The following is a 27,661-nucleotide window of genomic DNA, read 5'->3' on the forward strand; positions in this document are numbered from 1 at the left end:
TGGAAGTTTGTTAGTTCTTCAAAAAAAACTAACTTCAAAATGTATTGGCAGAGTTGTCCAAAATTGTTGCGTAATTCTATCAATTGTTAATTAAACTAACAAGAAATGACCCTAAGGTGCTTATCGAGTCGAGGATTCCCACCTATGTCAAAATGAGCACAATATAGGACTTATGCAGTCAACTGGCGGAATTTCCGTGTAAAAATCACTTTTCGTCAATTGGTGACGATATTTGTGGTGAGCGTATGACGATAATTGTGGGTGGAGAAGACTGGAGATAAGTGTGCGAGAATTGGGTCAACGGAAGCTCCTCCCTCCAATAGGTCTGGGGTAATTAAACGTCAGAGAATTGTAACCGTTGCGCTGCTTCATTAAATTCAGTTTTAAATGGTTTATTTAATGAAATAAGATTGAAATTGAAAAGAAAAATATTTTACAGCAAGAAACAAAGCGGCACCGAATTATTCGAGAGAACTAGGATAACAAATTTTCAAATGTTAAAAATCACCCACATAGTCGTTTCAAAGTTCGGTCCAAAACAGGGATTTTGAATTAATCTTCAATTTGAGAATAAGAAGTTGAAGAATTTTTAGATTCGTGACGCCACATCTTTTCAAAATCCTCTCGAAGGGTTGTGAAGCTGGGTCGGCAAGACTTATCCAAATCCCAGCAGGAGGTCAATTTGTTGTATCTGCAAAAAAATGTTCATCCACAATTAATTTTCAGCCTATTGAGAACAAAAGTGGGTTGAAATATCAATATTTTCCTTTACACTTCGACCGTAGCGTCTTTCGGTTGCTCAAGACGGAGTCCTGATTTCAACATGTCGACGAAGGCTTTAGACCAATTTTCGTTGGGATATGGGACATCGCCAAAACTAAATAACTCCCACAGCACAACCCCGTAACTCCAGACGTCCGATTCAGTCGAGAATTCAAATCCTGTCAAAGACTCGATTGCCATCCAACGCCATGGGAGTTGAGACTAAATGGCAAAATTAATTGTGTAAAATACTCTTTGTCTCGTTAACCATCTCACTCCGTAAAATGCTTACCTTTGTTTTCTTGGTGTAATTTAGTTTTCCATAGAGTTGTTTACTTAGCCCAAAGTCGGACACTTTAGCGATTAGATTTTTGTCCAGTAGGACGTTGCGAGTGGCCAAATCGGCATGAACAATCTAACACAATTAAATACACCTTTTGGCAGCTGTGTATCTTTCTAATATTCACTCACCGATTTATATGCCAGGTACTCCATTCCTTTCGCAATTTCATATGACCATCGAATCATGTCCAACTCAGAAACGATAGGCCATGCTTCATTTTCACACGGAACGACGATATTATCGCTTTGTGGGCCCCCCTTTCTTACGCTTCCTGGTTTATGATTTCTGAGATAGGAATGCAAACATCCATTCTCCGCAAACTCCATCAAAATATACACTTTTCCTACAAGTTAACAACAAAAATTGGGTTAACTAGCTCTCCAACTTTCTAACTGTTTAGAGCTAACGTTCTTTAATGCTGTCAGTACAAGCACCAATGAAGGCGATGACGTTTTGGTGTTTCCCGACGTAAATCATTATCTTAATTTCGGTCAGCAAGCCCTTAAACTCATCTATCTGTGTTGTAGCCTTAGGGAGTTTGACTGCCACATCGATTCCTTGCGAAAGGAGTTGTCCTCGCAGCACGATCGCATAATTACCAAATCCCACCATGTCATTGTGATCTAGGAGATGGAACTATTCTCAAAATTGGAGTACTGATGGTTAGAATGTATTAAATTACCAAATTGAATATCACTCCTATCGATTTCGAAGGATGTGTCATATGACCAAAATTTCCCGTGTTTTTCTCTCAGTTCTACACTGTTTCCTATAATGTCTGGCCTTCCCATAAAAAACTCGTTTATTTCATCTTCTTCAAGTTCTCTGTACCGCTTCGGAAAAAAAAGGAGAAGAATGGTGTGCTCTTTCGTTATATATTTTATTACGTACCAAATTCAGTCGATAGTGTCGAATAACTAGGACCGTGATTGCCATAAAGGCAAGAAAAACAAACCCAGCAACCCCAATGCTTGTCCAAAACATGGCGCCAAGTTTGACATCGTTCTCTTTGTCTGAACCAGGTTCATTTTAAATTCAGAAAAAAAATCATAATCCCAAAAAGAACGTCACCTTCGACATGCACAGTAAAATTGAAGTTGTCACTCCCATTCCAATTTGTTACGTGGCAGGTGTAGACACCACTCATATTTTTATTAACGTGGAGAAAGCTTAGCACGCTGTCTCCTTCTGAACTAATTTCTGTCGAAATTCCATCAGATCGGTCCGAAAAATCCATTTTCTATAAGTGAGGAAAATTATTCTAGATAATTATTTTCAACCTGATTGGTTCGTGTGTTCAGTAATGGTTTTGTGATTTTACTTTTTAGGCGTCATTCATAAATTATGTAACGCAAAAATCGGGATTTTTCAGACCCACCCCCCCATCCTGTAACGCAAACAAAATGGCCGCCTAATACATTGGCTTATGGGGGCGGCCATTTTGTCACGCGCATCCAATACCCACCCCATGCTCCGCGTTACATAATTTATAAATGACGCCTTATATATTAAGATGATTCAAGTGAAAAATTGAAATACCTCGTGTTCAAAATACCATTCATAATCTACCCGAGGTTCACCCCTTCCACTACAAATTAGTCCTTGACTTGCTCCATTGACGAATGTGTGACTGGGATTGGTAGGTTTGTTGATTTTGGCAGGAAATAAGTCTACAATATTGAAATGAAACAGGATTCACAAATTGTCTTCACAAAAGTACACTCAAAATAATTTGGTAAGAAATCATTACCGTACGGTATCACTATCATGCTCTACCGCGTTGGTAAAGATTTATCCCGGAATGGCAATAATAATTTCTGGGAAATTTAAATTCGTTACTCTCTGGCATTAATTTTCTTACCAGCTGGTAATTATATTGCCATTCGGGAATAAATCTTTCCCACCGCGGTAGAGCATCATAGTAACTCCGCATGGTAATGATTTCTTACCACATTATTTTGAGCGTACAACTTGTAAATAACTCACGTTTTGTTTCAAACCTCCTAGATACGATCATATATTCTGATGAGTTCCACCAAGGAGCATGACAATGCAACGCGACGACGTCGGCTGAGAGATTTTTCTCCACCATTGTGAAACCCAGGGTGCCCATTCCATTGATATCGGTTGTGTTGACAAAGTCGGTAGTGTTTTCTATGCATGATAATATAGCCAAACATTAAAAAAAATAGTATTCCATTTAATAATACCTGTAATCAAGACCAGTATTCTCCCAAGCAAATAAGCTGCATTTTTGCTTGATTGCTTTTAACTTAGTTTAAAGCTGCTTTTTTGCTGCATTGAAATAGATGCTTTATTGCGTTTTTGCTACTTATAACATAGTAGTTCTAATGTACGCCGCTAGGTGGCGCCAAGTAAAAGGCAAAAAAGCACGAGTAAAAAGCAAAAAACCAAGTAAAAAGCAATACAACAGTTAAAAGCATGTAAAAAGCAATTCAGCATTACAGCACTTTTTGCTTTTTATCGAACACTGATCAAGACAAACTCACGGATAAATTCTTGAGACCCGTTTCTGTATTCGATCGACAATTTGACCCCGTTCACAAACAGAAATTCTATAGCTCTACAAGTGATCTTGTAGGTTATGTTTGTGTACAATACCAACTCCGAGGGGTGTAGCTTGACCAAGTTCTCTGGCTCGACTTGTCGATAATCAAAATCTAGGAGGGTGGGACATATAAGAAACAGGTTACTTCTAACATGTAGTTTATTAACCTTTTCCCCCCTAAATACGAAATATGACGTATTTGAAATTAAGTTCCTTAGAGACCAAATATGTCATATGACGTATTTCAAGTTTTCCATTGGCAACTAACATCGAAGTTGACAATTGGTCAAAAATGAAAAATCCATTATGAAAAGTGGAAAACGCCATGGTGAAAAGTTGGATTTTTTCAGCCGAATATTTGAATATTTTCTATATCAACTCCATGTTAAAATATGGAATTTTAATTTTTTCGAACTTTTATCAGTTTTGAAAATTTACAAAACTCAAATTCTGTTGTTAGTGGCAACAAAGGCTTCGAAGTTTGAAGTTAAAAAAGGTTAACTGTAATTTCTACGCATTTCTATAATTATATTTGACCCAAATTCAAAACCCACATCGCCGTTTATCAAAGCCTGTAAAGTACTCGATAACAACACGTCCACCAGCCCGGCCTGCTTGCATGTATCCATATCCAGGCAACACGTTAAGTCTAATACACTCTCGAAATCCCTGCCATTCCCTCTTATTAAGGCATTCTGTCAACGTGGTGCCGATGAAGTAGTCATCCACGCACCAGGACGGATCGTCGAAGCAACGTCGAATAAATGCGCAATGCATGGGATTGTTGCATTCTGTAATTTTCAAACTTGCGGCATCATCCCATAGACAAGTTACACGTGTCGAATCCTGACCATAGCAAAGCACCGTGCGACGGATTGAACTTTTTGTGGCCACGCGCATTTTCAACTTTCCCGTAAGGATATCATGTGTTCTCTATATCTCTGTTATTCCCCATAATATCCATTCCTGGTAAGTACTAAAAAAAAGTTCAAAAAATTAGAATTATTTTGATAAAAAAAAATTCTGCTATAAGTTTATACTTTTGGCATGAGCGGGGTTCAAAGTTGGGATTTACAAGGGTAGTGTCACAAGTGATAATCGCGGATTTCACATACAATACATCAAAATGAACACAATATTTGTTATAATGAACTACAATTAGCTGAAATATGATTACTAGTCATAATACATGATATTATAGCACGATAGGGCAATGTTCCCCCGATTTTGGTAAAAAAAATAAATACAGGAAATATATAAAAAAAACATTACCTTAAATGTAACGTACGCCTTGTTGTAATTATTTTGAAGTTGTTCACATGTGCAAATGCCAACTCGATTCAAAGATCTGAAAATAGAAAATTTAAGCCAGGTAGGGCCCCTTGTCGGTTAAAACCGCAATACTACCTGGGATTAGAGTATTAAGGTACATGGCTTGGGGCCGCTGAGTAGAACTACATGGGCATAATAACAAACATAATTTATAATCACTCAATTTAACTTTATACCTTATAACATGATCAAAAATGACTAGATTCATAAAACTAAAAACATTTGTTGTCGTTGGTTTTTATCGTTGGGCTAATACTTAGTATAGTTAGAATAAAATAATGGGGAAAAAAATACTTACCTCGTTTTCAAGTTCAATTTCATTTTCGTAGTCCAAACTGTTTTCATCGGGTTCGACTTGTTGATCATCGTCACCAAATTCTTGTGTAGTTGGTACAGATGGGCATTCTAGCATATGTAGGACTTCTTGAGGTAGAGCCAACTGTTTTCGATAACGGGCTCTTTTGTCCAGATGAAGAGATGATAATAGGGGATCTGAGGTATCCATGGCTCGATTGAATATGTCTGTCATAGTGGCTGTTCGACTAATTTTTCGAGAATGACGCAGTCTATCCGACTTGTACATCTTGTTTCGAGACTCACCTCCTTCTTCTCCAAGGCATCCAAGGGGGATAATACCAGAATTTATGATGTCCTTTCCGTGGATCAGGATCTTGTGCATTGATGCAGGCATCGGGAACCATTGATACAAAGTTAGGTAATATTGTACTACGTTGAAGCAATACTCTCCAAATTTGTCAGCGTTGAGGGGGAGTTGACAAGTTAAGGCCACCAAGATGACCCAGAGCCTTCGAACAAACTCCACATCTAATCCAGTCAACTTTGCGAACTCTTCGTAATTTCGGAATGCTCGACGAGCGGTGTTGCCATCATTGGATGTTCCACTGCCAGTATTATTTGGAAAATCCACCCGCAGTCCCATTTCTTTCAGCAGTAACTGTTGGATCTCTTCCTTCCTCTTCTTTACACTTGCCTGAAGCACAGGTCCACGTGCCTGCCATTTCTGGATATCCAAGCGGTATGCAATGTGTAAACAAAGTTCCAAAAGTCGAATCCAAGCGTGGAGAGGGCTGATACCATGGTTAAGACGCCCGGGCTTCGGGGTAAACAACCCTTTTCCAATATTTTCGATGGAATTAAATGTTGAAGGTTTTGCTTCACAAATCGGGCAACACATTGAAGATTTGACCCCACAAATTGCTGATAATACTTTTCCGTCAATTACAGTAAATCTCAAGTCGAAGTTGATGGTGATGGTTTTCCCCAGGTCCACAAATACTTCAATTGGGTCGAGAACTGCAATCTGATCTTCAACATATTTTTGCTCGTTCAATATTTTTTCCTGGGACTCCTTGATGTATTGCAGGTGTAGGGGTCTGCAAAATCGAATGGATTGAGGCGAAGAATTGTTCCAAATTATAGTTCCATTAGCGGCAGTCAATCTGATTGGAGTCAAAGTTGTTGCAAATATTGAGGAGTCGTCAAAAGATGTTGAAGACTTCTGCTTGTATCTAGATTGTCCAGATGATCCATCAAATCCCCATGAGCAAATTAGTGTTGCTTTGATCTCACATATATGTTGAGAGGCAAATATTTGAAGCAAGACCGAATTCTGCATATTGACAATACGAGATGCAGTATGCTGTAACAGGGAATTCAATGGAATTGATGCTGAGGACTCTGTCACGCACAATTCATCCGCTGGTGGTCTTGAGGAAATCTTGCACTTTTGAACTTCATGGTAGGATGGATATAAAGGACATCCATGCTGGTTAGCTCCTTCTCGAAGCCTCTGGTACTGTGTTTGTGTCAATCCCAAATCCAAAATTAGGGACAATGCTTCTTCAGCAGTATAAGGGGTTGGAGTTGTTGAAGGTTTGCTGAGGGAATCCAGTATTACTTGCTGTTTCGATGGTGACAGGGATTTTTTGATAATTCTGGCTGCCTCAGGATGTCCGTGCTTATTTAACGTCCTAGAAACTGCATGGACAAGGTCGCCAGGATCCTCAGGGGACAAGGATTTCTCAAGTTCTTCAACCCTTCGTCGCTTGGTCCTTTCTGAAGGGAAGAAGTTTTTAGGCAAGACAAAATAACCGTCCAAGTATTGTTTTTCCTTGTCCAAGAAAAAACTCATTCTTCTTGCGCACTTCTGATATTTGGCGACTGTTTTGAAGGCCCAAGCTCTTGCTAATCTGTCCAAGTGATCCTGTTGCAGATCGTTCAAACTTGCAGGTAAAGATTCTGATACAGTTGTCTTGATAAAATTAACTCGTTCAGACGGTGTTTTTAAATTTACTATCTGAAACCCATATGATTTTAATTATTTAAGTAAAAAAAAACAGTAAATTTTTTTTATTAATTTTGAGAATAAAATAACCCTTATATTACCTTTTCGGCCAAAAACTTCTTTTCTATAATTGTTGGTACTCCTTCCGTGTCGTCATCTTCCATGTCGTGTGTCCTTGTTTCTGGAGACTTATCACTTGAGGCCAGCGACACCATCAAGTCAGGTCGGTCTGAAGAAGGCTGTTCCGAGTCGTCATTCGTAGATCCACCGGCATTATCTTTAATTGTGCTCATTTTTTAACGAATAGCCCGATTTAGGTCCGTCAGGTTGCTGTGTGGAGTCCGTATGGGAAAGATCATCATACACTCCGGGTTCAGCTTCCTGACTTCCCACCGATGGGCCCCCCACGGTGTTTGGTGTTTCCGAAATTGGTGTCCAATCCATGTCAATGTCCGTGTCGCTACCGTAATCAATTGTAATCTGAAACAAGAATATTATTTTAACTCATTTACCAATAACACCGAACATCCCAACGATAATTGCCAAACATTCATCCTAGATCATTTAACCAAGTAATTTTCATCATGTCCACGAAGGAAGCTTCTCTTCATATTTCGATTCCTCGGTTCTGCGAAATAAATAAATATTTTAGTTAAATTAATCATATATGACACAAATATAATTTATTTTTCCAATATTTATTTTTTTACCAAAATCGGGCGAACATTGCATTATCGTGCTATAATATCATGTATTATGACTAGTAATCACATTTCAGTTAATTTCAGTTCATTATAACAAATATTGTGTTCATTTTGATGTGTTGTATGTGAAATCCGCGATTATCACTTGTGACACTACCCTTGTAAATCCCAACTTTGAACCCCGCTCATGCCAAAAGTATAAACTTATAGCAGAATTTTTTTTTATCAAAATAATTCTAATTTTTTGAACTTTTTTTAGTACTTACCAGGAATGGATATTATGGGGAATAACAGAGATATAGAGAACACATGATATCCTTACGGGAAAGTTGAAAATGCGCGTGGCCACAAAAAGTTCAATCCGTCGCACGGTGCAAAGCGGAGGAAAGTCTGTGAAAACATGAGTTCATATTGCTAAACCAGTTGACAATTGTTTCATGGAATTGTTTTTCTTTCAAGTCACCGATAATGTCGTAAAACCAGGAAACGATTTCTGTAACATTATTCCTCGTTTGATCCGGATTTACACAAGATATTTTTCTCGTTTTCCTGCTTCCATTCCCTTCCCGGATGTTTGACCATGCTGCCTCCTCCGTTCTCTTGCCCACCCTGGTGGGTTGGGTTCGTGCAACGGAGAAGTGTTTCTCAACCTCGCTGTCCAAGGTGAAGTTAAAGACCAGATGGGGGTCATTATTTAAGATTTCGATTGAGTTGGGTGACTTGCAGGTGAAATGGAGTGGCTCATTCACATAGCCAAGAACTAATGAGGCTGATCCGGGGGAATAAGACGTTAAGTTTTCGTACTTTGTCACTTTAGAAATTACCGAGACCGTTTCATCGCCTGTGGTGCAAGTAAAATTTCCTTGGATTGGCTCCGATAATTGGAAGCCTCTGGTCGGATCATAGGTTGTATAATTTACACGTTGCAGCTATAAACAAAATTATTACATAAACAAATTATAAACAATATAAACAATATAAACAAATTTACTTTTAACCTCTTGGGTACTAAATAAAATCAATTATAAGGCTGTTAGTGATTTATTTTAGAATTGCAAAACTCAAAATTGACAAAAGGTCCAAAAACTCGAAAATTCCACTTTTGTGCATGGCCTTGATATAGAAAAAGTTCAATATTTACGCTGAAAAAGTCCGCTTTTTTACCATGAATTTTTCCACATTTGGCACTGGAGTTGATCCATTTTTCAATTTTTGCCATATATTTTGGTTGTCAACGGTAAATTTTAAATTGCACATACAGTAGCCACTTTTCTTGTTTATCCTTTTTGCAAATGTATGTGCGGATGCCCATATTTTTTTAAGAAATGAACCAATTCTTATGAAAATGCACACAAATATACATTACATATTGGGGATGAAGACTTGTGTAATTTGAAGGTCATAATATTGCATGTTGAGTGGGGGTAAAATAATACATACCACAGAGTTGGAAAACACCGCACACTTGTTGTTTATCCTTTTTGCATTTTGGAAAGTAATTCTTGACGGAATGACAAAGTACTATTAAAAACACTTCAAAATGGACCGACGGGGAAGGTAAAATTTGATTACTACGTATAATTAATTATTTCATCTCACACTATGTAATATAATATGCAGGAAGGCCGGCAAAGAGGTTGCGTTCGAAGTCCGCAAGAAAATAATTGACTTCTACGAGAAGGGAGTCAAACAAGTTCAAATTGCTGAGAAAACAAAAGTTGCATTGTCAACAACTAAGAAAATAATCCAAAAGTGGAAGAAAACCGGAGAAATTGCAAATCTGGCTGGACGAAGAAAACCTCGGTGCACCACTGGTCGCCAAGATCGACTTATGGCCAAGCTCGTTGAGATCAACCCAAGACTTTCTGTGTCAAAACTGAATGCAGAACTGACCAAGAACTACCAATTGACAGTTTCAAACACAACAATTACAAAACGACTGAAGGAATCTGGTCTTCATGGCCGAAGACCATGCAAGAAGCCGTGGCTGTCAAAGAGGAACATCAAAAGACGATTTCAATGGGCGAAAGATCATGCTGGATGGACCGTGGAACAATGGAAGTCGGTTTTATGGAGTGACGAAAGCAAATTCAACATTTTTGGTACTGATGGCATTTCTTACATACGCCGTAAGACAGGTGAACGATTGAAGAGGAAGAACTTGCTTCCGACGGTGAAGCACGGCGGTGGTAACATTATGGTTTGGGGGTGCATGAGTTGGAAGGGACTTGGAAATTTGCATGTCATCGATGGAATTATGACAAAGGAGGTCTATCTAGACATTTTGGAAAGAAATTTGTTGCCATCCAAAAAAAAACTTCGCCTTCAGAGCAACTTTATCTTCCAACAGGATGGTGACCCCAAAAACACCGCCAAGGTTGTCAGTGAGTGGTTCACTAAAAAACGTATAAATAAAATGGACTGGCCTGCCCAGTCACCAGACATGAACCCAATAGAACATTTGTCGACTATCATGAAGAGGAAAGTACGTTGCAGGTCTCCTAAGAACAAATCAGAATTGGAGAAAGCTCTTCGAGAGGAGTGGGAGTCTTTTGACCCAGAAATTTCAAGAAAGTTGGTGGAGTCAATGCCAAAGCGTGTGGCTGAAGTAATTAAGGCCAGAGGAGGTCATACACACTATTAGTAATATTTTTTGTACACAAATCTCGTAATTGTAATTAAAAATCTAGAAAGGATAAACAACAAGTGTGCGGTGTTTTCCAACTCTGTGGTATGTATTATTTTACCCCCACTCAACATGCAATATTATGACCTTTAAATTACACAAGTCTTCATCCCCAATATGTAATGTATATTTGTGTGCATTTTCATAAGAATTGGTTCATTTCTTAAGAAAATATGGGCATCGCACATACATTTGCAAAAAGGATAAACAACAAAAGTGGCTACTGTATCTCTGTAATTGGTACGCAACGGAATATAAATCGTTACGCAAATGTGTAATTGGTACCCATGAGGTTAAGCTCCAGTTATGATTATCAACCAATTTTTTTGATGTCTATTTACCGTCTTATTTGCTGCAATTTGTCGTAGGCGTATGACCACATCCGGGTTTGTTGTTGGACAAGGAATGAGCGTGCTATCCACCACTATCAGCGTTTCTTTGCAGTTTGGCATCACACATTTATCTTGGCCATAATTTCAATTATTTTTATTTCCAAATAAACTTTATTAGAATTACCAAATATTTGATAAAACCTTTAATAAAAATTCTCATAGAACTTTTCAGTCGGGGAGATCCTTGACATACGAGGGCAGCAGCGAGGCCAAGAAATTGAGATGTATAATCAAATCTTACAAAGGCACTAAATCTCGTTACGGTGGAATTTTCTGATTCGCGTCGATTAATTTTCCAATACTGATATTTTGGCGACTTGCCCTAATTAATAAATTTTCAGGAATCGAATGACAAAAAATATTTTAATTTTGGTGCCTTCCCGACCAGCACAAGCACGGCACCAAAAAGGTACCGATTTGCCCAGTCTAATAATATCGAAATGGTACTACCATTTTTAGGTGTTCGGGACCATTACCGTTTCTTCGTAGAAAATATCGGTATCTGTACTCTATACGAACATCAATACCGAATTGGTGTGGGTTAGTAGCGGAAAACAGGGAACGAAAAATCAGCACCGAAATAGTACTTGGTGGACACCGAAGACGAAAAACCGGTAGAATTTCGGTACCGCTGAAATGGGGAAATCCGTACCTTTTTGGCGTCGATATTTAATGCCAAATAGGTATCGATGGTGTTGGTCGGGTTGTAGTATAAAAAATGCTTGTACGTACAATGAATCCTTCAACATTGATCTGAATCGGATAAGGTGCCTCACATTCCAAACCGAACTGACGACTCGTATTTGAAACAAAATCAGGAATGCTATCACTCGGTTCCCAGAGCTGCCACGTAGTGCCAGCAACGGAATGATTGAACCGTAGCGTAGGTGGATTAGAATCAAGACTCCAAGTCGCAGACACGAATTTGAAGAATATTATGATTATTTTCTTCATGTTGTAACTTGCATGTGTTTTATTGGTTTGAGAGCGATGTTCTGTTTGGAATGAAGGAGACGGAAGAGTAAAAAATTATTTTACATTGGGCACACAGAAAATATTAGTGGATTGAAGTTCAGACTCTCAACTTGAAACTGTCCGAAGGTTGCGGTGAGGATAAATCGTCGGGTTGACATAAAGCCACAATGTCTTGCTTTAATTGTACATAGGTCTGTCAATTAACTGGAATTTACACGGAAATATGAGTGGACACGAAGAAATAGTTTATTCGTCAATATTTCGAATACAATCTGCATTCATTATCAAGACAAAGAAAAATTTTTACAAAGGTCTGTCAATTTTGAACAATTTATCGCCATTATTTTGTCAATATTTACATTATTTTCAGTTGAATTAAAAAAAGTCAGGTAAAAATTTGAAAAACAAAATTTAGTATATTTTATCATTAAGAAAGATGTTAATGTTTTGATAATGGATAAATGGATATGAAATATAAATGAAAAAAATGGATAAAATTCGAAATAGGAATAAATCCCCAATTTGATAACACTTTCATTAGAATTGATGCAAAATTGAAATTGCTACAATCAGTTGAATGTACCAACGTACATCGAATGCTCAATTGTGGCGTGCACTGTCATTTTCGTCTGCACGGCATGGTTTTAATTTTTACACCGGCAGGGAGATAACATAATTAACCAATCGGTGTCAACATTAAAGAAAAAGAACCGATGAAAAATTTAACACCTTGGCGGGGAGATGCACACCGGACTATTTGCATTGTATGAATATTTACTAATTAATCCTAAGTAATAAAAATAATATCTAATAAGCCTACAAAAAATATGGCTTAAAACTAAGATTCGGCTTATCCTTAAAACTACAATTTCAAAATATGTAGATATGCGAACGTGCTAAGTCGTTATGAATAACTCGATAATATGTGTTCCACCAAATAGTTTATTGTTGCTCCATTAAATATTACACGATTTTGTCAAACACTACTGAATATTTCTTAATAAGTTGATTGATCCATGCACATAATTGGTAAAATATGAAATAATATTTTAAAACTTATCATTACCCGTGTCAATTTCCCATCAATTTGTAAGGGTGAAAAGAGCAGTCTTAAATTCCCCGTATGGGCAGTCTCTCAACTGCTCGTGTTATTTATGCCCTGTGTGAATTGGGCAGGCTCACCTCATTACAAGTTCTAATTTCTTAGTCCCTGATTTACGTTGTGATACTCATATTGTGATACTCTCCAGTCTGGATTCCTATCTTTGGTTTAATCTCGTCAACCCATGATCTCAAAATTCGGGTATTCAAGACAGGAGTAACCCATTTTGTGGACGGAAAGCGTGTCATAAAAGCGTTATTCATGGGCCGATGTGGGACAGGTTGTGCGCAGATGCTTTTGAACCCAACATTTTTACAATTAATTTGGTAATATAATTATGTAGAGTCGTTTTTGGAATTTGTCTTTGGAATTCTACCAGCACAAATTAGCATCAAAGCCAGAAGAAGTTTTCTGGGTTGGGCGAGCTCATTTCGCGAGTTATTCAATTTGAAATATTGTACCTTTCCAACTACTGATGACAAATTTCCTATTCATATCAAGTACCTACTGAAATTATCTAGCAGAAAAGTAATCCTACTGACGTCCAATTGTGTTGCTCGAGTCACAGTCTATGCACCAAATAGTATTCATTTAGCCCCTCTACGCTTGGTAACTTTAAGTGTTAAGAAACATTATCTAAATACACAGCAAGATATAGTATCTCTAAAAAAAGTGCCCACCCTGGAAAAAATCCGTGGCTGCGCCTATGTTCAGTCCCGCAAACACATCCATCCAACATTTATACGAATAAATGCACATATACCTAAATTCAAATATTTTCATGGTCTCACAAACCCCTGCCATTTCTGGGAAGAAGGATTCGAAACAGGGTTGCCAACGACCACCCTCCCACGGATGGAACCATAACTCCTGCAGTTTGGGAAATGTGGTCGCGTAATTAAGAATTGGTGTATAGAAAGTGACATCAAAGTCGTAATATTTGAAACCAAACGTTCCACTCCGTAATACGAATCGTTTCAGGTTGGGAAAATTAGGCAACTTCAAGACACCATTTCCCCTCAATTTTCTCAATCTTAAGTCGAGATGTTGCAAAGTGTGGGGATGTATGGAGAGGATTTCGTACAGGGAGGTGGCAACCTCGGGGTCAGTATATTGCTCGAATGAGGAGGCGTTGACGGTGTTGTTGATGTATAAGTGGGTCAAGGGTTGGGTCAAATTTAACAGGGACTTGCACTCTGAGGCCGACATGCTTGTCAAGATACGCAATCTGGACAAGCACCTGTATAATTGGAAAGATTACGTCACCAAAAAGTCAGTGCATTACAGAGCGGCCATTACATACTTAGTTACTCCTGGTAAATATAATTTCGTCATTTTATTGATATGCTACAAAATACCGAGATTGCGCCCCTATTTTGGATTTACAATATTTTTATGTTGTCGCATTTTACCGGTTTCCAAGAGAAGTAAGGGGCGTAAACTTGTGGTTTTCCAAAATGTCAATAAAATGATGAAATTATTTTTACCCGGTAAAGCGAAGTCGTGGCCACTCTGAACAAAATCAATGTGTCACTCACGTTGATCATGAACTCTTATCAGTCAGTACAATTGGAAGGACGTCACCTGGCACGCAAAGTTCTACAATGTTGGGAAATACTGCCACTATTGCTGCCATCTTCTCGCCTTGTAGTGCCCAGTACTTGGAATTAAATGATAGCGTTAATTTCTTCACGTTGTTGAATTTCTTCCCTTCGCAAAATTCTTCTTTTTCTTGAACTGGAGGGCCACAAATATGAAGACAGAGGTCGAGTTCGACCAAATTTCGGTATGAATGGAGGAGGATGGTTTGTACAAATTGGAACAAGTTGGCAAAAATTAAATAAATTAATGTTACGATGCGAATTTACAAAGTAGACGTGAATACCCTCATTGAATGGCGCAAAAGTTAGAACACGCCAGGACAGACAGACGGGCATTTTACATAAATATCTACTCTAATTTCCATTTTAAATTATGATCCTACATTTTCATATTGTCCTCGTCTCCGCGGAGGGTGAGATTTGCAAGATCTTCTTCGTCTGAGGGTGAGATCAAGGTAACTTGACCCTCCTCCTGGATACCAAATTTTCAAAACTGATTTTCAAATTCGAAAAATATTAAAATTCATATTTTTACGTGGAGTTGATATAGAAAATATTCAGAAATTCGGCTAAAAAAATCCGACTTTTCACTATCGAGTTCTCCACTTTTCATAATCAAGTTTCCATTTTTTACCAATTTTCTACTCTCATGTTACTCGCCAATGGAAAATTTCTCTATATCATATCAAGTATTTGGTCTCTGACGGACTTGGTTTCAAATACACGATATCTCGAATTTGGTCAAAAAGAGGTTAAGTACTGACAACATGAAACTGATTGAGGAGGACGTCTTTATACACCACCCTCTGCATTTGGCTTAGGGAGACATAAATCTTCATCTCCGTCTTGGGTGGGATGCCCTGCTCGACATCCGCCTTCAACCTCCGTAGTAGGAAGGGACGGAGAATAGTGTGTAGCCGCTGAACCAGCCCCTCATCCCCAATCTCATCCTCGGCAAACCACGAGGTAAAGTCATCCGCAGAGGAGAAGGCTTCCGGGAGGAGAAAGTTGAGCAGGGCCCAAAGCTCGTGAATATTATTTTGAAGCGGTGTGCCCGTCAGGAGGAGGCGGTGACGGGACTTGAGGGTCCGAACGATTCTCGACAACAGCGACTTCTCGTTCTTAATCCGGTGCGCTTTGTCAATTATGAGGTAACCCCAACGGATCTGGATAAAACGATAATTGTAACCATAGTGGTAAAAAACCCGACACGACTCCCCACCTTTTTTAGCAGAATCTTCTCCAGCAAGACCATTTCATACGTGGTGACGAGCACATCCCAACTCTTTAGTTTGTTAAGATGTCCCTTGAACAGCTTCTTCCTCGCCTCCTTGTCCCCAATATCATGGCGAGGGGCCTGAGACTCGGGCACCACCAGCCCAACTCCACCATCCAGTTGTTTAACGTGCTTTTGGGAACGATGACGAGGGCGTGGAAGTGGCGGCCGCGGACGTTTTTCAAGTAACCGAGAAGGGAAATCGAGGTCAACGTCTTCCCGAGGCCCATCATCCGCCAGAATACCGTTTATCCCAGTCTCATAAGTTGACGAGCCAGTTCAACCCTTTCACTTGGTAGTCACGCATCTCACCCCCCGTTATGAAGTAGGGAGAGGAGTCGAACCGCACCCCAGCACCGCCACCATTGCCCCCAGATTCTTCCAAGTAAGGGTCCACTTCATATTCTACTATTTTACGACCGCGTTGGCTAGCAATTCAATTATCATTATTAAAAATCATGTTAAAATCCCTTGATAAAAAATACTTGCCTTCCTCCCGGAGTTGTGGTGGCGGAATTGGCGCTGGTTGATTTACCCACGCCGGTGAATTTCGTGGTGTAGAATTCCGAGCGTTTGAGAATGAATTCGAGTCGCCGCTTTCTTGCTTCCTCCTGGTAGTTGAGAGAGATATATGAAATAAGAAACAAATTAATGAATATTCAAAAAACATGTCCCATTTTTTGAGATGGTTTAAAATAAATTACATCCACTTCTCCGTCTTCTTTTTTTGTTCTTTGACTCCTTTTGTCCTTGGCTCTCGTCTTCGTCTCCATCCTCGTCTTCGGATGGGGGAAGAGACAGTTCGGAGGGACAATCGTCCTCCTCCCCCTCCTCACTCATACTCTTGTGCTCCTAAATGAAAAAATAAGGAAATTCATCTATAAGAACAATAGCACTAAAAAACATTAGTGCAAGAATATTATATAAAGTAATCCAGATTCCAAACCTCCTCCTCGTCCGGGTCGTCATTATCCTTCTTAAATCGTGTTTTCCTCCTCTTCCTCTTCCTCGAGGGGGCTTGCGATTTGAGGAAGTCATCCTCACGGTCGTCGTCAAAGTCATCCTGATATTAAATTATTAACATTTGAAGAAATTTTGGTGCATTTTGATTAACGCTACCTGATCATTGAGAAATTGTCCTTTCTTCTTGTCCTTTTTCTTCATCATGAGCCTCCGCCGTGCTGCACCTGACATTTCAAAGTCGGAGGAGATAGGACTTCACAGAATCAATTTTTGGGTCATCCTTATTGGAGTCGTATTCGTGAAGGTTGTATGCAGTGCCCTCTTCGACCCTGTACCCTGTATGCAGAGTTGAAAATTCACATTGCAAATATGGTCACAATTTTTTATAAATAAAAACCCCCATCATTTCAATATTTTTAATTTTTAATTATTTTAAATACGACTGATTAGTTCATATATGCAGGTATATACATATTATGGTGTCATTGGGTTGCAAACCAGTTTATCTTTATAAACTGATATATATTGACAGTTGAACGAAACACTACAATACAACACAATACATATTTCACACTCATTATTAATCAAGTGGAATTTTATTTAACTATTAATATAAGAATGAAGAATTTGCTGTCCAACTTATATAACTTGCACCTGTTCATTAACATCACAAACTCTCTACCCATTGCCACACCCAGCATTTATATATTGAACAAGGTGCTAAATAAATTTAACCTCTTTCTGACCAAATGCAAGAGATATCGTGTATTTTAAACCAAGTCCCTTAGAGACCAGATACATGACATGATATAGAGAAATTTTCTATTGCCAAGTAACATGAAAGTAGAAAATTGGTAACAAAATGAAAAACGTCATTACGAAAAGTAGACAGCTCGATAGTGAAAAGTCGAATTTTTTCAGCCGAATTTTTGAATATTTTCTATATCAACTCCACGTAAAAATATGGAATTCTCATTTTTTTCGAATTTGAAAATTGAACTCAAGTTCAGGGGTTATTGGCAACAAGGAGTTTGAAGTTACGGTCGAAAAGAGGTTAAATAACTTGCAGAACGCGAAAAAAATGACAAATTATTGGTTTATTGCATATGACGATGCAATCTGTAAAATATGAGTATGGACGAGTGAATGTTACGATGAAATGCATGAAATAAAATAGAAATACTACTAGTGATGGTAAAGAAATGAAACTTTTCCTGCTAAATGATAACCAAAAATTGACGAATTCTTCAAGGTGGTGTCCAACCAATATTTTATTTTGTATCGGTGTACGAGCATGGTTATCATTCGAGGTCGCTGCTGTAGCTTAGCAGCTGTTCTTGTACAGAATTGTGCAATACTAATTGTGAACTTATCTCTGCATCAGTACTGATTGATACAAATTGAGTGTGACAATTCATCCTCTGTCTTGTCCATCATAAAAATAATTGACTAGATAACACCCTGCTAAGTTACGACGAGTGCTAAAAAATTATTTACTTTTGTACTTCATTCCTACTCGACGAGGATGTTGCTCAAATATTATTTCACGGTCCTACTCTGCAGGAACTCCATTGGTAAGATCAATTACTTAACCTCTTGAATACCAATTACACACATTTGTGTAACGAGTTATATTCCGTTTGCCCCGCATTCGCACCCTCGTTCTTACTTTATTCCCAGTCCAAAAGTAACGCGAATTTCGAATTTGGAATTTTATAAATATGCAATTTGTAAAATTTGCGGATTGACCGGACGTAGACGGAAAACCAGAACCAAATTCGGATTCGTTAGCCGGATGCATATTTCCCATTATTGGAAACACACCGAGGACAAAAAATCAGAGCAATTAGACACCTTTACGAACCCTGTCCAATAATTACAAAGCAATTGTGTCCTCACAACAATTTGTGCAAAAATAATCATCAGCTTAAAAAGTGACGGCTGCAAAGTGATCACTCAAATTCCTCTGGCACGCGGACAACCGACGGTGAGCTAATTTTGGCATGCAGGAATAAGAGTGTATAAAATTAGTCTAGGTTAATCGTATTTTAAGCCAGTCTTACATACATCGAGGCGTGGTTGGGTACGAGCATTGCCGGTATACAGTGTTTCGAGTGCAAGGAACCACCAGCAAGGACCTACTGCAAGAAAGTGATTTTTTCACCTATTTTTATCCCCAGGAAACCCAAGGGTACAAGAAACTCTTCCTGTCAGCATAGTTAATAGGGCGCGTCGGTAGATGGCTTTCTATTTCTTGCATTTTCTTGCATATCTTGCACCTCCGGTTTCTTGCATTTCTTGTTTTGCAGTGCAAGTTTCGCGGGTAAAAATAGGAGAAAAATCCCTTTCTTGCAGTTGGTTATTGCCAATAGTTGCTAATGCTAACGGTAAAAACTTGCACTCGAAACACTGCATAATTCCCATCCAAAACAATTTTTCTCAAGACAGTTGGATAAATACGAGTGGTTTTGCCACCCAGTGGAACGTGTGAAGAATGGAGCGCCACCTTATGGTGGGCGCCATCAGGTGTCATCCTCATGACTACTTTATCCTATTTCCCACTGATTTTCGGAAGCGATTTTTTCCGCATTATCTGGTAAAACCTTGTTTGCACCCATTGTATGTAACACTTAGGAGGACAACCCCCCAACATGTGCCTCCCAGATCTTGATGCCCTTTGCATATCTTGTAGCCCTAGGTGAGTGTAGCATAACCCTAAAGTGGTTTTATCCCATGGCCATATTTGTGCCCGCCACACCCCCTTAATGGTGTAAAAAATACCAAAAAAGCCCGTTTATGGGACACTTAAACTGCTGCTAAAAATCCAATTTTTATCGGATTTCGATTATTTAAACATTTTCTTTGTCCCAGATAAAGGGTGTTAATAAAGTCCGATCCCATGAATTTTTTGGAGCGCGGTTGTTACAAATTCAGCTGGAACTTTTGAACCAGTGAAGTTATTTATTTCAAATTTTTACCATGGGAGGAACAACTAAACGTGTAAGTCATGAGCATCTTAGAGTTAAGATACAAACATTGCATCAGCAGGGGTTTAAACCTGCAGAAATTGTGCAAAAATTGGGCTGCAGCCGCAGAACTGTTTGGAAATGGAAGAACAAAAATTTTGTCCACGACAAAAAGCGACCCGGGCGACCCAGAAAGGTGTCACCTACCACAAAGAGAATGATTAAAAACAGACTTTACAAGAAAACCGGTAGTTCATTACGTAATTGTGCAAGGGAGTTAAATGACTCAAAACGCTATAAAGAGAAGAAGAAGCAAATTAACTATGTGACCGTGCAAAAATTTGTGAAATCTACGAGGTGGGGTCACACAGCTTACAAACTAACCAAAAAACCTCTCATGTCACAAAAAAATATCGATGACCGTCTGAAATTTGGAGAACTCCTTCAGAAAAGTGGCCATTTGAGTGAAAAAACACTTGGTGAAGAATTGCGCAGTCACATCCTTTGGACTGACGAATCTATTATTGAACTATATCCAAAATTGAACCAACAAAATGTTCGTTACAGGACAGAAAACAAATCGGATGTACCATCAAGAGCGATCCCAAAATTCGGGCTTAAAGTTATGGTAGCGGGTGGATTTTGTGCACGTTGCGTGACCCCTCTACATATCATACCAAAAGGCCAATCAGTCAATGCAAAGCATTATATGGAAAAAATATTACCTATCTATTTCGATAGCATGGGGAACAAGGAAATATTTCCGAATGAAAGAAAAATAGTTTTCATGCAGGATGGTGCTACAGCCCATACAGCAAAAGCGAGTTTGAGTCTCATCAAGACGCAAGTTTCAACGGTCTGGAGCAAGGGGGTGTGGCCCGGAAACAGCCCAGATTTGAATCCCCTGGAGAACCTGTGGTCCATACTTAAGGAAAATGTATACAAAGAACCACAACCCCGGACGAGGGAAGAGCTAGTAAAAAAAGTTCAAGATGTATGGAATTCGATTCCCACAGACACATTGGAAAAATTAGCACAGAGCCTTAAACAAAGAGTTGAGGGCATGGTTAAAGTAAATGGTAACAAGACCAAATACTAAGGTAAATATGTCGAACATTTTTTGTAAGTATCACGGGTAGTTTTTTTTATACTAGCCTTCACTTTTTTATAGGAAAAATGGGATCGGACTTTATTAACACCCTTTATATTGCTCTATCATATTCAATAGCAAACTCAACTTTTTCGAAATTTTCAAATCTTTTCCATTTACAACAGCCGTCACTGCTTCGAGCAGGGTCAAAATTTGAAGAAGCTATTTATCACAAATTAAAGTACATTAACTGGGTATCAAGGCCGAATGATTGTACAAGCACCAAATCACTAGACGATACAAAAATGAAAGGTCTGTAAAGGCTATCAGGAATTGTTTAAGAAAGTTCATGGAAAAGTGGTCATTAAGGATAACGAAACGTGTGTCACGGTCAACACATAAAATATTCCGGGACGTCATTTTTTATAGTTCCGACCCTATTGAAGCTCCACGTGAACAGAAAGTGAGAAAAAAATACAAATTTCCAAAGAATATTGGATTTGGTAATCAATCTCCAGTCGCACTCAAATTTCTGACCCGGACGTTCTTGAACGAAATTTTAATCAATACCTTTATCTTAGAAGTTGTATAAAGACAGGATTAGAAGCACTAACAAATAAGTTTCATAAAAATGACAAGACGTTTTCTTGGTCGGATGATGCAACTTGTCACTACGCAAAGAAAGTGACCGAGTAGCTCAAATCAAAAAAAGTCAATTTTGTACCAAAACATTTCAACCCACCAAATGTACCTTAACTTCATCCGATTGAAAAAATTCTGGCATTCACCAAGTCAACATACTCTAAGCCTGACGATGTGCCCAATACCTTTCGGAAATTCAAAGCAATATGGCAGAAAATTAGCGCCGAAGGTTGAAAAACCGGTGGAAAAGAATTAACGAAAAATTTCAGAAAAACCATGGCTAACGGAGGTTTAGAATCTTTAGCTATATTCTATATTTGAATGACAAGTATTTGGGGATATACATATGTAAATATTTTCAAATTTCACCGAGTGGTTGTGAAACTGTGGGTATTTTATTGAGGCAGTGCCTTAACTTAGTGGACGTTCTTTACTTCTCCAACTTACTGCTACAAAAGTAGCCTGCCTTGTCACTCGTAATCCTTCCAACATTTTCATCTCACTTTTCAAGTTTCAATAACCTACCAATCTCCAATATCGAGTATCTCCAATCTGCAATCTCGAAATCCCGAATATATCCAATCTCCAATTTCCAATCTCGAATATCTCCAGTCTCCAATCTCGAAATCCCCAATCTCGAATACCCAATATCCAATCTTCAATATATAATACCCAACATAAGATTTCCTAACCTAACCCTACATCATTTCTGTATGGCTCCTGGGGGTATCCTTCAATGCTACGACACAGCATAGCAGAGATTTGGGTTACAGAGTTAGAGGCAGACAAACAGAGACTTGGCTATATCCAGGATATATAATATCCAATATTCTAGGTATTTACCTAACCCTACATCGTGTTTGGCCCCCAGTTTACAGCGTTATATATAGACCGAGACTGGGCTAATATATAAGGTAACGAGCACGTGATGCACGCAAATACGTATAGGGTCTGGTCAGGAAGTAAAGAAACATTTTGAAAATGAATTTGTTTACATGCAAAAAAAATTACATTGAGCAGGAGCGCGGTGGCTTTGTAGTCCATACGATTGACAATCAACATCAGAAAACAAAAATCCGATGTCTTAAACCGTTCAAAAATGAGAACACAAAACTCAGAACAACTCGCAAAAATAATTTGCCACTACTACGAAAATGTGTGCGGGCGCGTGCGGAAAAAGGTTTATGACCACTTCAAAAGTGAAAAAAATTATCCGGGGACAATTTTCCGAGTTGTAGATATGTATGACGAAGAGGGGAGTGCTAAAAATAAAAAATCAAATGGCCGCCCTGCTCTTGTGATGACCCCCAAAGTGATATGTAGAGTTCAGAAGGAATTCAAAAAAGACCCTGGAGTATCTGAGCGAAATTTGAGTAACAAATTGAAAATTGCTAAATCAACTTTGCATGACATCAAAGCCAAGAAGTTGGGAATCAAATCTTATAAGGTAATATCTGCACTAAAGTACAACCAAGGTCATGAAAAAAGAGCCAAGACGAATTGTGGGAAGATTGCTGAAAAAGAGTCGCGCAAAACACGCCCGTAATTATGGTCATGGATAACGAAACCTACTGTCCGATGGATTAAAATGAAGGGCCTGGAATAAAGTACTACTCATGCACTAATTAGAAAACAGGTCAAGATTCAATTAAGTACAAGCCAAAGTCAAAATTTCCCAGGAAGTACTTGGTGTGGCAAGCTTTGGACTCTTTGGGGAATGTCTCAAAGCCGTTCGTGACCACTGCCACCATGACCTCGGAGAGGTATCTGAATGATTGTGTAAAGAAGATCCTGATACCCTTTATCAATAATCGTAATGTTCTTTTCTGGCCGGACATGGCAACATGTCATTATTTAAAAATTGTTTTGGACTACCTGCGGTTGAAAAAAATCGATTTTATTGAGAAAAAGGATAATGCTCCCAACGTCCCTCAGGCAAGACCAATTGAGAAGTTTTGGGCTTCATGTAAGAAAGAAAAAAGTAGACGAACAAAACCAGCAAAAAATTTGAGAGGATTCCGACAGATCTGGACAAATATCTCAAAAAGGGTAGCGAAAAGAGTGGCAAAGCACTTATGGGGAGCGCGCGACAAAAAATTCGCCAGATAGGAAGGATGGGGGTCTATGGACCTTACGAAGCAAAAAATAAATAGGTGAATCCTTGACTTATAATTTGTGAAAATTATTTAGAATTAATTACATTATTGGTTGTTTTACAGGCATTTTCAAAAATGTTCTTTACTTCCTGACCACCCTATATATAACAATAATAACATTCTACGACCCGTAACCAACATTAGATTTTTTATACATTTAGAAGACAAATACCGAATTTCACACTATGTATGGAAATCATGATTGTTATAACTAAGCGAATTATTTACAAGTTATATTAGACAGTAATAAATCAAATCCTAAGGGCTACATACATCAATAACCAGGAGTGGATGTAGAAATAATTCTGCTTATAAAATTTGCAAATGAAATTTCATTTCCGTTTGCGCGTTGGTTTGCGTAAATGAATATGTCTGACACGATGTCTTAATTTTTCTCTGAGTTCCGCCAAAAGCGTCACTATTGCGAGTGCGAGTAGTGCTAGGAATAAATAATAACAAGGCAGAATGGATTCTTGATTGATTTTGGAGAAATTTTCGCCTTCCTTGTTCTTATTGTCCTTAAACAAAACTCTGAGCAAATGTTCTCTTCCATACTTCCCAATTTCCCTTGCCCGATGGCGGGCTACGCGAAGAATAAAAAGAAAAGAAAACCGTTGCCACAACCCACCTTCCACCATCCCATGCCAGGATCTTTTGTAAATTTTAGAGAAAAAATTCCACGACCAAAACCACATCACGTCATTCCTAAATGGTAGGTTTTCTCTCCCCTTGTAAACAACAAAATCTGGCGACAAAATTATTCCGGCAATCAAGGGTCTGGTTTCTGACTCGTCATCCATGATGGCAAAACTTTGACCCTTAATAATGAATTGGTTCCCATCGCCAAACCGAAGAAGTTCGCCTGTTCGAATTACTTTAATTCCTGCGTGGTACCCTTGTTCATTGACTAGAAATATTCGTTTCATAATTTTTTCCAAATTATTTGAAACCCTCCTCCCATAAATTTCTCTGGATTTTGCGACCTCAATTTGAGAAGAAAGCCTACTTAGGCCATCTCTCTTTTGTGAAGTAATGATTAGAAGGTCAGAGTTGGCAACATCTTCTAAAGTACGTGGAATAAATGGGAACATCACCGTGGTCATCGTCGTCGCTAGTTCGCCCTGATACAGTGATGTCATAATAATCGCACACAGCATGAAGCATCCTACTGCCCATATCGCTTTAACCCCCAATTTGGCCGCGAGGGTGGCAATTCGCGAACTGCTTTGCAATACTAGGACGGAGTAGACAAACCAAAACTCTTGAAGGAGTGATTTGACATTCAGAAGACCGTTAACTTGTGTGTACTCCGCTCCATGCAGGAGTAAACCCAGTACCATGCAAGTGAGCAAGACGGCAGTCCAAGTATCAATTGAAAATGGCTCTATTAGAGCTTGAAACCCTTTAAGCGACTTTGGTTTAGGTATAATGATATAAAAGTTGTATGGAATTTTAGTCCCGGGATAATATTCCCTCTTATGGAACGGAACGTCTACAAGAATTGCCCTTAAATGGCCAACTTCAAAATCTTCGCTGATACGGAATAGGTGAACATGCTTATCAAACCGGGTGGAGGCAAATGTAAAATTTCGTCGCTCCGCGATCGTCAAGACGTTACAGTGGGAAACGAAGTAGGATTCGTGGCCACAACTGTCACTACGTTTAGGCTGCAATAGTCTATTAAATTTTTGAACCACTACGGGCCGATTTTGAAGATTTCCATTGCAAGAGTTCCACACCATGTCAAACTCGAATAAGGTCGACACGTCGAGAGTCAGTTGAGAGTTAGATGGAATGCAAATTGTTGAGAGAGTGGGAGAAGATGGATGGGCGATCAAAATTTTTAGCATTAAGGGAACAAAACCTAGCGCAGTAGGATTCGGGTATGGCTGGTTAAGATAGAAAAGAAAATATTCTGGGTTAGAGTATTGCAAAGGTAGGCAAGTAAGTTTCCAACTAGTAGCACTTGGTGAGTTTGGAGAAGAATCCAGGATAAGTACAGTGAGCCATTGTTTCCTGAGTCGAAATAGAGGGTAAGGTTTAGGACAGGGTAGTCGACCGAGTGGGATGACATCTAGCAAAAATGGAGAGTTTGGAAAGTACTGTGACAGGTGTGAAAGTCTGCTGAATTTAGGAACTTCTGTGAAGCGACGAGATCAATTGTGCTGGATTGGAACCATTGTCCAATTCTGGTCATGGCTGGCACTGTATTAGTTGCTCTTGTAATGTGTGGAAGAAGGAAAAGTAAAAAAAGTTAAATGAAGTATGATGGACATGATATTTTGCGGAAATTTGTTTTCTGGATACGTCATAAAGGATTTATAATTGTCAGTTGTAATGACGGCAGCTTGAGACCAAATACAGAGAGGTTTGTTTGGAAAACGCCTTAAAGTGATTAAAGTTGAAGTTAATATTTTTACCAAACATCACCTAATATTACATATTTGTCCAATCTGGTTTCGTGTTGTCAGCTTGCTAGTTTATATAATTATTCAGAATGACAAAATTGTACGTGACTCAATGCTTTTCGTGCTGGGCAATGATACACAATTTGGAGGATCACTTGAAAGCCCAGCTGAAATAGGAAGGCCTACGCTAAGTCTTAGAAGTCATGCGGTTTTGCATGATCTGAGTACATGAGCACTGGTAAATATATACGCATATTGAAATAGTAGACCCAGACGGAATGTGGGCGGGTCAAGCTTTCCAAACACTTGAAGCCTTACATATAACGGACTCCTGTCTAATCTAACCCGCTGCTTTGGGCCTCTGTTTGCCTAACCAAAGGATTTCCAAGTGTCAACAGTGACGGCGCTGGCTTGAGACAGAAGACGTGTCGTGCCAAATATTTGGAAAGTATCTTAAAGTAATTAAAGCTCCAATCAATATTTTTACCAAACCTGGCCTAATATTACATACTAGCGTATAAGCCTGTCTCCCGCCAGGCGGGACTTATTTAAATATTTCATTGCCTCATTAGCTGAAACTCTCTGTTGTAGACGTAAGTCAAAGAAATTCGTAACGAACGTGAAAGTGGAAAATAATTTAAGAACAGCTAGACATGATTACAAACTAATCTTATGGGACTTTTAAGACATTTTTCATCATAGGCCTCGCCCACACGTCACAGGGGTGTCGAAGGTATACTGGCATATCAAATTCGTGTTCAGCATTCAAAATCAGTCAGAATTGATACGCCCGACGTGTATTCGACACGTGTGACCTTCCGCCACACCCACACGGTCACCGGGGCGTCGTAGATCAAATTGAGTATCAAATTCATGCTCGGCATTCAAAATCAGTCAGAATTGATACGCCGGACGTGTATTCGACACGTGTGACCTTCCGCCACACCCACACGGTCACCGGGGCGTCGTAGATCAAATTGAGTATCAAATTCATGCTCGGCATTCAAAATCAGTCAGAATTGATACGCCGGACTTGTATTCGACACGTGTGACCTTCAGCCACACCCACACGGTCACCGGGGCGTCGTAGGTCAAATTGAGTATCAAATTCATGCTCGGCATTCAAAATCAGTCAGAATTGATACGCCGGACGTGTATTCGACACGTGTGACCTTCAGCCACACCCACACGGTCACCGGGGCGTCGTAGATCAAATTGAGTATCAAATTTATGCTCGGCATTCAAAATCAGTCAGAATTGATACGGCCAATGGTCAATGGTCACTATGATGACGGTCCTCCATTTGTCGTGTGTGTGCTGTGCTGTGCTGTGCGTGCTCATAAGCAACATGGTAAAAGGTGATTCTGATGGTGGTCCACCACCACCACT

At 39.0% G+C, this 27,661-nt stretch overlaps 2 protein-coding genes across 6 annotated transcripts; both read right to left on the bottom strand.

Annotated features, from left to right (window-relative positions):
* Positions 1 to 395: 395 nt before the first annotated feature.
* Positions 396 to 5,125, bottom strand: LOC118435885 (tyrosine-protein kinase receptor old-1-like). Of its 5 annotated transcripts, XR_004835049.1 has the most exons (10): positions 4,947 to 5,125; positions 4,229 to 4,650; positions 3,616 to 3,786; positions 3,092 to 3,259; positions 2,645 to 2,775; positions 2,177 to 2,345; positions 1,997 to 2,118; positions 1,788 to 1,888; positions 1,534 to 1,728; positions 1,358 to 1,448 (listed from the first exon to the last, which is right to left on the bottom strand). XR_004835049.1 is itself a non-coding variant. In XM_035852389.1 (7 exons), exons 2-7 carry the CDS (start codon positions 4,572 to 4,574, stop codon positions 1,922 to 1,924), a joined length of 1,182 nt encoding a protein of 393 aa, XP_035708282.1. In that variant the 5' UTR covers positions 4,575 to 4,650; positions 4,947 to 5,125; the 3' UTR covers positions 1,895 to 1,921. The 5 variants fall into 5 exon arrangements, 3 of the variants coding, with proteins under 3 accessions (XP_035708284.1, XP_035708282.1, XP_035708283.1); XR_004835050.1 differs by lacking the exon at positions 1,358 to 1,448 and having other exon boundaries at positions 1,678 to 1,728; positions 1,788 to 1,883; XM_035852389.1 differs by lacking the exons at positions 1,358 to 1,448; positions 1,534 to 1,728; positions 1,788 to 1,888 and having other exon boundaries at positions 1,895 to 2,118.
* Positions 5,126 to 7,871: 2,746 nt separating this feature from the next.
* Positions 7,872 to 12,125, bottom strand: LOC118435928. Its single transcript, XM_035852459.1, has 7 exons — positions 11,826 to 12,125; positions 11,235 to 11,415; positions 11,043 to 11,164; positions 8,479 to 8,944; positions 8,282 to 8,405; positions 8,022 to 8,050; positions 7,872 to 7,939 (listed from the first exon to the last, which is right to left on the bottom strand). Exons 1-7 carry the CDS (start codon positions 12,045 to 12,047, stop codon positions 7,872 to 7,874), a joined length of 1,212 nt encoding a protein of 403 aa, XP_035708352.1. The 5' UTR covers positions 12,048 to 12,125.
* Between the last annotated feature and the right edge of the window lie 15,536 nt (positions 12,126 to 27,661).

Source organism: Folsomia candida, unplaced genomic scaffold, assembly GCF_002217175.1.
Source record: "Folsomia candida strain VU population unplaced genomic scaffold, ASM221717v1 Fcan01_Sc005, whole genome shotgun sequence".
Taxonomy (NCBI): domain Eukaryota; kingdom Metazoa; phylum Arthropoda; class Collembola; order Entomobryomorpha; family Isotomidae; genus Folsomia; species Folsomia candida.

Bases quoted from the DNA above. Each gene is read 5' to 3' on its own strand.
- LOC118435928 (XM_035852459.1), bottom strand. From the start codon at position 12,047: ATGAAGAAAATAATCATAATATTCTTCAAATTCGTGTCTGCGACTTGG. The intron at 11,165-11,234 runs GTTTTATCAAAT...ATTATGGCCAAG, and splicing joins TATGAGAATTTTTATTAAAG to ATAAATGTGTGATGCCAAAC. The intron at 8,051-8,281 runs GTAAGTACTAAA...ATGATATTATAG, and splicing joins CCCCATAATATCCATTCCTG to CACGATAATGCAATGTTCGC.
- LOC118435885 (XM_035852389.1), bottom strand. From the start codon at position 4,574: ATGCGCGTGGCCACAAAAAGTTCAATCCGTCGCACGGTGCTTTGCTAT. The intron at 3,260-3,615 runs GTGAGTTTGTCT...TATCATGCATAG, and splicing joins CGGGTCTCAAGAATTTATCC to AAAACACTACCGACTTTGTC. The intron at 2,346-2,644 runs GTATTTCAATTT...CCTCACTTATAG, and splicing joins AATGGTATTTTGAACACGAG to AAAATGGATTTTTCGGACCG.